This window comes from Convolutriloba macropyga, chromosome 1 (genome assembly GCF_964194025.1).
Source record: "Convolutriloba macropyga chromosome 1, txConMacr16.3, whole genome shotgun sequence".
Taxonomy (NCBI): domain Eukaryota; kingdom Metazoa; phylum Xenacoelomorpha; order Acoela; family Convolutidae; genus Convolutriloba; species Convolutriloba macropyga.
This window is the reverse complement of record NC_134468.1, coordinates 31617619-31628985: the sequence shown is the minus strand read 5'-3', so window position 1 is coordinate 31628985 and position 11367 is coordinate 31617619. Positions and strand designations below refer to the sequence as shown.

The 11367-nt window shown below is 35.8% G+C and overlaps 1 protein-coding gene across 1 annotated transcript; it reads right to left on the bottom strand.

The window, feature by feature from the left end:
- Window positions 1–6921: 6921 nt before the first annotated feature.
- Window positions 6922–10838, bottom strand: LOC142348221 (acid-sensing ion channel 2-like; the record flags this gene model as incomplete). Its single annotated transcript, XM_075399501.1, is given in 4 exon segments — window positions 6922–7793; window positions 8473–8615; window positions 9617–9797; window positions 10749–10838. Coding segments are annotated over 4 exon segments (815 nt in total), but the record flags the coding sequence as incomplete, so codon positions are not given.
- Window positions 10839–11367: the final 529 nt, after the last annotated feature.

Genomic DNA, 11367 nt, shown 5'->3' with positions numbered 1-11367 from the left:
ATGACAGTGTCCTGAGTTACTTTTTTGTTAAAAAAAATCAATAACAAAATTTCGAAGTCAGTTCAGAAAAGTCAATAGCGAGACAGCTGAAATGCAATCCGTGTTTTGAGCATGGCAACCCAGGTTGAGGTGCCAGACGGAAATAAGTATGTGTCGACCGAGCCAGACGGAAAGTGCCTATGTCCAGATCGTCCCAGACGGAAAATGCCTATGTCCAGACCTTCGCGCGTTCACCAGACTTTCGTGCGTTCATGTCCAGACTTTAATGCGTTCACTAGACTTTTGTGCGTTCAACCAATTTTCGTGCGTTCATGTCCAAATTTTCGTGCGTTCAACGACTTAGGTGCGTTCATGTCCAGACATTCATTCATTCCCAGATTGATTTGCGTTCACCAGGTTTTCGTGCGTTCATGTCATCACTTTTCTGCGTTCATGTCCTGACTGTCGTGCGTCCAACAGACTTGCGTGCGTTCATGTTCAGACTTTAGTGCGTTCCTGTCCAGAATTTCGTGCATTCATATTCAGACTTCCAAGCGTTCATGTCCAGGATTTCGTTCGTTCACCAGACTTTCGTGCGTTCATGTCCAGGCTTTCGTGCGTTCAGGTTCAGACTTTCGTTCGTTCATGTCCAGACTTTTGAGCATTCATTTTCAGACTTCCGTGCATTCATGTTCAGACTTTGGTGCGTTCACCAGACTTGCGTGCGTTAATGTCCAGGCTTTGGTGCGTTCACCAGACTTTCGTACGTTAATGTTCAGACTTTTTTTCGTTCATGTTCAGACTTTAGTGCGTTCATGTCCAGACTTTCGTGTATTCATGTCTAGACTTTCGAGTGTTCATGTGCAGACTTTGGTGCGTTCACCAGACTTTCTTGCGTTCATGTCCAGGCTTTCGTGCGTTCACCAGACTTTTGTGCGTTCATGTTCAGACTTTCGAGAGTTCTTTTTATGTTTCCAGACTATGTAATTTTGAAAGCACGACGCCCCCATCGTGCGTTCATCTTCGGTCTGGACATACTTGCTGCCGTCTGGGACCTCAACCTGGGAATGCTTGATTAATTCATTTTTTGCTTCCGTTCTGGACATCACAAAGCGATATATGGTCCCGTCGTATGAACGCGTCACAGCCATTTTCGTATGTGTCATATGGCGACGCAATGCTGCATATAGGCAGGGATTGTCTATACGCGCGGAATTTGTTTTTGGGATCTCCGTCTGATTAAGCGTATCCTATTTTTTTTGTATACTTTTTTTCAGTTACCTTCTCTCTTATTCTCATCAATGGCGACGCGCGGAATGGCAAGGACATAAAATGGAATGAAAAACGTGATACACGTATCGTAAATGACGGAGACGTCAACGAGTACTCGTAACAAAACGTGATACGCTATTCGTCAGGGAGCACGCGCCCTTGACGATACGCGTAATTTACCTTACTACAGAAAGCAATTGAAGAAGTTTTAATGAGCCACGTGGACTTGGTTGTCATTGCATTTCAGTTCTGAATCATTGGACTTAAATTTTAAACAACACTGAACCCTTGCTCGACTAGCGTAACATGTTTTATTACTTTCTTTAAAAGGCTACCAGTGGGAGACAATGAATTCACTTTCAATGAATGAACTGCCCAAATGGCTTCAATCTGTACTTGTCTAAATCTCAGACTTCTCTTTTCTGAATAAGGTTACAGCCGGACTGGACAAGCAGTGGACAGTTGTCCGTGGCTTCCGTGTGTCACGTTCATTGACTGTGTAGAATGAGACTCCGATCAGTGTAAAAAGGTCTACACAAAAATACGCGCATCAAACATGTTTGAAAAATAGACGCAATTTTATTGGCAAATCGTGTCAAAACGCCAAACAAAACTCATCGCAGTTATATAAGTTATCGTTAACAGAGAGAATCGTAAACCCCACTGGTGCAACAACTTCTAAAATCGTTTTATTTCTACAAAAACTACAAAGTTTTGTCTAACTTACTACTTTTAGACGCGTCTGTTTTATCTGAAAAGAGCGAAAAAGTTATTTAAAAATGTCTAGAGGGAAATATTAGCAAAAACGCAGGCAACAAGTTAACTTTCGTAATAAAAACACAGCTCTCGTTTTCAAAACTAATGTAAAACAATTTACAAAAAGGTTTCTGTATTTTAGGATTTGAAAAATTTTAGTGAAAATATTTTTTGGTAAAAAGTTTTTCCGGTTGTTCCTATGAGTAAAACTGCTTTCCGTAATTTCAACCAAAAGTGAAGAAGCAACAAAATATGAATCTTTCTTATTAAAGCTCCCCATCATAGTCGTCATATAACAATATAATTAAAAAAAATCGTCATAGATTTTTTACCATAATTGTGGGTATGTTAGTAGGTCGGGAATGAACAATTTAACGTAAAGTTTGCATGATATAAGCTTGACATAGCTTGACAAAAAGCTCTAGTTGTTCAACGTATACTTGGCTAGAGAAATGATTTTCGGAGGAGAAAGAAAGAACGTGAGAGTGGGTTAAAAGAGATCTACAAGTTCGAGAGGTAAAGATAGACAAATGTTTCACCTTTTGGTGCAGCATATTTCATACTACATAAAATAGATGAATAAAATACCGAGGGAGATGTTGAATACTTTTCATTTCTGCGTATACAAAACTCTTTAGTAAACGAAATGTTGTCTATGATACTCTTATTGCCCAAGCAAAATACCTGAAAAACTGAGTTAAAAACTTAGGTGCAGGTAAAAAAACTTCTAATTTGCACTGTGTAGGTAAATTAGAGGTCTGCCAGAAATTTTCTGGTAAAGTTATCGGCAGTTGCACATGCATTTATGTATCGTTCACGTTGCGTGCTGGAATGACAACACGTGCAAGCTTTTGTTAAAATTACCTGTTTTTAATGTAATTTTACCTGCCGCTTTTAATACCTGCAAGTGAATGGTATTCAAAAATTGAAAAACAAAAGAGCTGCTGAATTTTGCAATTGGACCTTGTCGATTACTTTCTTAAATACTTTCCTTCCTCGTTTGAAAAAAAAACAAAGTACAAAGAAGGAAAAATCTGAATTCGAGAAAACAACCTAAATTTTCAGATAACCACGAGTCGCTGTTTTTTTCTACTGCAATTTTAGGGGAATAGTGCAACAGCATGATGTCAATCCCGCAGTGAACTTTGGTTGTTTGTCACGTTATGTGGCCTTAACAAGTTGAGGTGCTTTATTTAATTATAAGATGATATTTATTTTTCAAGGCGAGATTGTTTGTTACCTGAACAAAAACTGAATTAACTGAAAAGTTTTTTTAAACTGAATAAAAGTTTATGTGCTACCGTCAATAAAATTTCGGGATGAGTTGTTTGCTGGCCATTGTTCTCATTATAGATGGAAATAAGGCCCAAATCTTTGTTGACATATAAATTTTCAGGTAAAGTTATTGTAATCATAACAATTTGTATCAATTCATTTGATTCGAGTCATTTGAAAAGTAATATTGAAAGCTTTTTAATGGTCCTTTAATGGAAAAAAAAAATTTTTCTCTTCCATTCTATCTAGCAGGAAAAAGCTTGCATTTTATACTTCTGCCTATTTTGGAAAAGGAAAAAAAACAAACGATGTAGCTTCTTGCAAGCTAAATGTTTGTTTTTGACAACGAATGTTTCGCAATGCCGCTGCATTATTTTTTTTCTCAATTTAAAACGAATTGTAGTCTTGAGTACGCTCCCTGAAAATATATACAAGATCCCTGATTTAACAATAACACAAAACTGCGTTCGCTAAAAAACCTTCTCCTGAACTCATGATGCACGCTGCGACATAATGCGATTTACCGTATACTGCCACAAAAATTGTGTTCTGGTGTTTTCTCAGGTGGTTTGGTGATCGAAGCTTGCTAAGACCTTGCGAGAAATTCGCGGAAAAAAACTCGTAGAAAATAGATCAATGTGTTCTAATAAGTTCTCATGCCAAGCAATGGTATGCTTGGAACCAACAAATAAAATGAAAGTACTGTTAACACATCAATTTTCACAGCAATAATTGTCAAGAAGAAACCAGAAATGAGAAAAGAAAATAGAACCACAAAAGTGACAAGGCGGCTTGGTAATGTGCGATGGCACATAAGGTTCCGACCCCACCCATCCACAATTTTGGCATAATTGTCTACCAAATGAGGAACAGATAGAAAAACCTAAAAATTATTTTTTGCGAATCCCAAAAAAGCCCACGTCTTTTCAAAAAATACTGTATGAACGATAAGATAGCCTCCAAAGAAAATAACTCAGTGGAGTAAAATTTGATGCATTAGATTGCTGTAATATGTCAATATTAAGAAAGCGAGTCAAGACGAACAGCAAAATCAAACAACAACAACAACAAACATTAATTACATCAAAAAATTTATGTCCCTCTTAAAAACTAAATTTAATAACAAAGTCAGCATACCGTCAGATAAACCTAAAACTAAACAAAAATAACTTATAAATCACCAGAAAACATATGCGACCAGTCCATAAAATGGTTTGGTAACAATTATACAAAAAAGAACAAAAACAGTAAAGTAAAAAAATAACTTATTTTTTTGAAACAGTTAACTTCAAAGTAATAAATACCATTAGGAATCAATTAATATTACCACAAATTTACGATTATCACTGCTTCTATAGACGGGCATTAGGACCTGTCCTTATTCATTTTTTAAAGCGACTAAAAAGAACAACAAAGAACAAGCAAAATTTCAATTGAAACTTGCCAGAAAACGCTGTCAAAACCGTCAAGCCAAATTTTGGCACTCAAAATATATTTGATTGCGCCTCCTTCAAACAGCTATAATGTAGTACGTGGCCATTCATTAGAAAGACTAGGTAGCAAGTAAGTAAAAAAGGGAAGTGGTAACAAAAAAGCGAAGTGCTAAAGTATGTAATAATTTTAATTTTTTTTTCGAAACAAAATTACATTCAATGTCTTGAAAGAAATTAATTACAAAAAGAGCTATTTAAATAGGGTCGTTTATTCATGAAAAGGAAGCCCCCGAGAACTGTAATTATCCAGAATATTTCTTGCTTCCACAAAAAGAACGTCAAATATAATGTCATAATGTCATATTTGACCAGTAATTAACTAACGAGATTAGGTAACAAAAAGAAACATAAAAAGAACAAATTTGAGAAGTTAAAAAGTTTTTTTTTTAATTTTGGAAAACGATTGATTTCAAAATCATGAAAGCCATCAGCTATATACTAATATCAGAATATCGGTTCTTCTATTCTTCTTTGAAAAGCCAATGAAAGCTATCACTATACAGGAAATTTCATACGACCGAAACGACAAAGTATAAATGACAGTCAGAGACAAAATTAAAAAATTCAATTGATTTCTTCAAGAAAGAGGCGTCGAGGCCGTTAAAACGATGATATGTATCTTTCAGGATTTTAATGTTTTCAATTGTGCCTTATTCTGAATGCTAATAAGGTGACATGAGAACTGTCAAAAATGTGATAATGTGACAAAATTAGAAAACGTGAAAAACTGGCAAATATCAAAACAAACAAAAATCTGAAATCTTGTAGTATCAAAGCCAGAAAACAATAACTTCAGGCTTAAAACTGCAACCGAGAATGAATGTTAATTCAGTAGAAAGAAGAAGCAATCTTTCTTTGCTGACACTAAGCTGGAAGTTGAACAAATTAAGAAAAAAATAGAGGAAAATTAATTAAGCCATTATTTATTGAATCAATTATTTTTAAAAAAAGAAACGACGATAAACTTTTAATTAAAAAACTAAATGCATTAGCTTGGAGCTGCTTAGCAAGCGAATTGGTTGGACCTATCACTCCTGAGCTTTGATTTGATTTGTTCTGTTCTTTATGATTAAAAAAGTCTTATTAAAAAAAAAGACCGACTGATTACAATCGAATTCTTTTTGGATTGTAACAGTCCAAGAATTGCCTAAAACTAGCCCTGCTAATACTTATTGTCCGTTAGGAACAATTGATTTTTCGAATGTTGTAGATATAGATAATTAGTTAGTTGAAAACTCAAAATAAATTCTGCATTTTTGATAATCAACTAGTAAAGTTAGCAAAAAACGGCAAAGTTTTAACTACAGTGCACTCTCAGCGGACTCTGAAGTAGAAATAACCCCCTCTGAGTCTACAAAGATTGTATGAGTGTTGTTTGGGGGTGTACTGTCGGCAAATTTAATCAAAGTGGACTAAAGTAGCTTATTTCGTGCTGTTTTTGATGAAAAAGGCTAAATTTTGAAATGTTTATCCAGATTTTTTGACCAAAAAAATTAAATCAAAACAATCAACAATGCTTGTTCGCCTTCAAAAATAAAATCAACGACACTATTCTTATAAATTATAACAAATTTTAGCAAAATTGACGACAATTTAGGCAAAAATTCCGGAAAATTCCGAAAAACAACGTGAATTCACTCTTCTTTTCTCAGAAGTTTAAACCTCGATAACTCCCTGTAGAAAACGAAAATTAAAAAAAAATATTTTTAATTCCATATTCTACGCTGGACGAGCTTTCTAATGATACCAGTCTCAACTCTCTACGATGAATATATCGAGCGGCGAAAATTCACGGAACAAAAAAAACCCATTTGAGTATATAGTTCCTCCCCCCTCAAGAGGGTCGGAACAAAAATAGAAAGACTAACTAACTCGATAAAATTGGTTTGAGATCAATTTCCGACACCGTTTTTTAACGCTCTTGTGTATTATTAATAGCTTTTAAAAGAATTGATGATATCGCGGGAACGCAAGCGAATTGAAAAAAACTTCGTCACATTAAATTGAAAAACTTGCAAAAATCTAGCAAGAAAGATGGAAGCTGCATGCGTTCTTTTTTTATTTGCATGCATTTTTTTATTGACGCACCAACTAGGGTTCTTTATGGCGCTAAAACACTCTAAGCTCTGACTTACCAATGAAAAAGTTTTGTACAAAGTTGAATTTAAATGCTCTAATTTACGCAGACCAACTTAACTGCAAACATTTACAATTGGATAAAATCAAAGTATAGAAAACTCCGATAAGCCTTCTTGGCAAAAGCTTTTATTTTCTTCGAACGGATTAAAAAAGAGCATTGAAATAAAGTTGTTTATCGGAGCTTGCACAGTTTAAGAGTGTAACCACTTCAATTATCTCCATATATGGAAGTTACGAATCGATTCATAGACCCAATTCTAACCGATGACAATAAATATGGCATTTAGCTTCAAGTGTGAGAGAGAAAATTTCAGTGATATAAACAAAAATGAGGGAAAATGGCAATTTTCAGTTTGAATTCGCACTTTTCCAAAAGTATACCAATTGGACGTTTTGGTCCATTTAAATCGTTTAATGATCGGCGGCAATAAAGTTTTGCAATTAAATTATATTAATGTACTGTGCGCAATTTTATGGATTAGCAATATCGCTCTTGAGGAAGACTGTTGGCCAGGAATATTTTGCCCCCCGCTCCGGGCAAACCCCCCTGTTGATAGGGTGCAGTGACGAGCATGTTCTGTGGAATATTCTGTTGTTGCTGAGCTCCGGGAAATGAGGTCACCGGAAGCCCTATTCCACCATTCGCGGGGGGTACTGGAGACGCAGGGTAGCTGGAGGGATCGTGGGGGGACAAGAGACTACCGACATCATTTGAGTTGGGTTGGTTCTGGTTTGGCGGTTGGCCGAATGCACCTGACGAGGGGTAGTTAGCCCTTTTCATCAGGGGTGAGTAGCCTCGCTGTTGGTTTAACAGTTGCTGTTGCTGTTGTTGCTGTTGAAATGAGTTGTGCAAAGGATGGGCGCTAAACTGTGGAAGTACTGAAACAAGTTTTCAGCCCAAATTACATAAAATCTTAAAACTATTGTTTTCTCAACACTGTACTCATATCTGAGAATGACATATGTTCCGATACCTGTTTCCCAATGGCAGCCTCTGTCGTTAAATTTATGAACCAGTCTTTTAAGACTAGATTCCCACCCTCTACTAACAGCAATAATTCATAGACACCAATGAATGTAAATTCGATTGTTCTTCGGAGAATCAGTATTATATAACTCCAAAAATATTTGACACAAGGCGTTCGCATCAATCATGAATCATAATATTACACCTATTACCTACAAGATTCTAGGCATATTTCCTAAAATTTAAAATTAAGGCCATCCAGTTTAGCCAGTTTTGTCTTATAATTAACATGTTTTAAGATACGAATGTGAAATTGAGGTATGAAAACGGAGGAACCTGTTCATATGTGGGGACGAATTCTGGCAGAGCTATTAGCTTTAAATTTTGGTTTAAAACTGCCGTTTTCTTCTTTTGTATACGGTCACAAATGATCAAATTAACTGTTTTATTTGTTCCCCACTTGTCTATTATAACTCACAATCTAAACATCTCCAGTGATAAAATTGTCTGTCCGATAAAAACGAGAAAAATAAAAGATTGTTCTCACGGTAGAAAAAGTTTAAAAATTTAATAGTGATGTTGCGTTCTTACATCTTGACATGGCAGCATTGTAGTCGGCGGCAGCGGCGGCGTTGTGGTCGTTGTTGTGGTTGACATTGAACACGAACTTGGACCCATCCACGGCCCCAGGGGCAGCCAACAGCACACTCTTAAGGGGTTGACCATCGTGGCCTCTGAAACATTGAACCACGGCTCTTTTGACTCCTGATGTTTGCTTTCACAGCTTTAAAAATTTAACAAAATTTCTGATCAAAACTGCTATAATCAAATTGTATAAAATGTCGAGCTTTATACAATTGATGAAACTGAGAAATTGTTGGAAAGAAAATACTAATTCAAAACGTTCAAAAGTTTTCTAATTCCGTAGTGTTGTAAAATTTTCTCGGAAAAACTTTGTTGAATGCAAAACAAAAACATTGAGGGCAACTTTGTTAGCAAAAAGGTGATTTTCTTTCCATTTCCTTATCGCCTTTGTAGAGTTTAAAGATAAAAGTTATTTATAGCAACTATGATATAAACGTTGAATTTTGATGCAGCTACAGAAGTTTAAAGTAACAGCATACATTTCTCAAACTACCTATTGAATGAAACCCAAAGATGACTGTCACTTGCAGAAAAAAAGCAAAATTGTAAAAAAAATATAGATGAAAATTTGCCCTTTTTGTTCTCAACTATCATGTGGCTGGCAGAGTATATCACAACTGAACCATTGTGAAACTATTATTCGGTTCTTGGAATACTATAACCAGCTAATTCAATATTAAAATAATTCGTCGTGCAATAACCATTTAAAACAATGAAGGGCCTTTAATTGATTAGAATTTATTCAACCTCATTGTTCAATTTATGTAGCAAAATGTAATCGTTCAGGGCAATGGTTATATACTGGAAACTATGTCTAGAAACTATCTTAATGCCCATTAAAGATTGTAATTTATGTGCCCAAAAATATCCAACTGCATTGGAAAGATTTCAGTGCACTGCAAAATGATAGTCAACTTTCGAAGTCCATCATTATATAAAAGTATCAAGAAAAAGTCCAGCGGCAAAGTATGTCTTTTCGGACAATCATATTTCTGTTTGTGAGTGCATGGAGTCACGTTTGATCTCTTGCAACATTGTTTGTTGGATCATGGTATTTTCCTAATTCCAGGTCTAAATTTGGGCAACTAACCGCAACAAATTGTCCCCTATCATTTCTGATTTCTCATCATCGGATCCCCCTCCTGCATTGCTGTTCCTGTTGCCGGCACCCTTCCTACGCAGGATGAGGGAGTCGCAGAAGAAGAAGAAGAACTCGAAAAGTGTCATGGCAGAAGCTCCGATGAATAGACCCATCAGACCACCAATGTCACCTACACATAAATGAAAGACCTTATAGAAGTATTATAGAAACAACTTTTGAATCGCAGGAAATAAAGTCGGGGCAATAGAGCATGAGACGAAAGAGCAATGAACAATTGGTCATAACAGATAAAATTCATTAAAAAAATATTTTTTTACCCTCCGAGCAAAATTGCTATCCCCAGAGCAAAATTTTTGCATTTGTAGAAAATCTTGTTCACACTTACAATGGTAGTTGCTTTTTAACCTACCAAAAAGTTGCAAAAAATTGAAGCGAAACTATATCGACTATATGGGTTTTATTGAAAGTCAGCTAAGCAAAAATCTATTGCTCCATTAAACAGTACTAGCATAAATTGAGAATCTCTTTCATGCTAGTTCTTTTCTGCTGGGATTTACACAACGAAATGCATCAATTTGTATTTCTTAGAAAGAAATTCTACTGTTTGATAATATTATTCCTTTACAAGTTTGTTCTCTCGATTCGGATCATTCATATTAAATTTAAGAGCTTCTCAGTTTCCAGTTAGTTTTATTCGACGGAACAGTAATGGTTTATTCTTGGCTGACCAAAATTATTTTGTTTTCTTAGATTAACTTTGATTAGATATTTATTGAACTTACGTCAAAAGAAAGATGATGCACCAATGGCAACTAGTGAGGGTACACCTTGGCCGGAACGAACTAACACAAATTGCAAGCTATCCGTACGTATTTAGGATCTGTAAGATAACCAACGCTTCGCAATATCTTGCAATATAGTCATCGATTAAACTTTTTGCCCGAATATTGCGTGATCTTGAAGATAACCATGTGATCTCACCTGGGGTTTTTAAAAACAAAAAGAAAAAAACAATCGGTGCCGTCGTCATCCACTCGATAATGCGCAAACTACAGAGACCAGAGATAACATTGGGAAAAATGGGGCAAGAGATTGTGACAGGTGTTTGTAGTGAACTCACCAAGCATGGCTGCAAAGTCATATGCTCCGACCTGGACAATAGTCTGCAAACTCAGAGACTGGAAGTAGATAGACACGACCAAGGCTTGCTCTGAAACACGACAAGTCAACCTCAATAATCAAATATCCTCAAATCATAACTAAAGGTGCTGGTAAGTTTACGAAGTTAGTGATCCCCATAGAAGGTAAGTGAGTTGTAGGGTAAAAACTGCAAACCATACTCAGTTGGACTAAAAGTTTAATAATGGACTGTTTCTAATGATCACAGAAACTTTGAATGGAAAAAATCTGTCCATATTCTGTCCTTTAAGAGCTTCCTAATCAAAGTATCTATGATCATTTTACAAGCAAAAATCATAAATGATCTGTGAATCGTACGAAGTATTATATGTGATTCCCTGGTAATCGTAGAAGGACGGTTCATAGAAATGACGTATGATTTGTATGACATATGACATCATGTGAGATCTTTGTAAGATTACTTAGAAGTGGCCACACGGGTCAGTGTCACTATTGTCCCCGATACAATCTATGATCTATGTACTGAGTTTTGCTTTTCGATGTCATTTTTCAATTTTAATTTTTCGGTAATTCGGTAATTTCATTTTTTTTGATCTTTT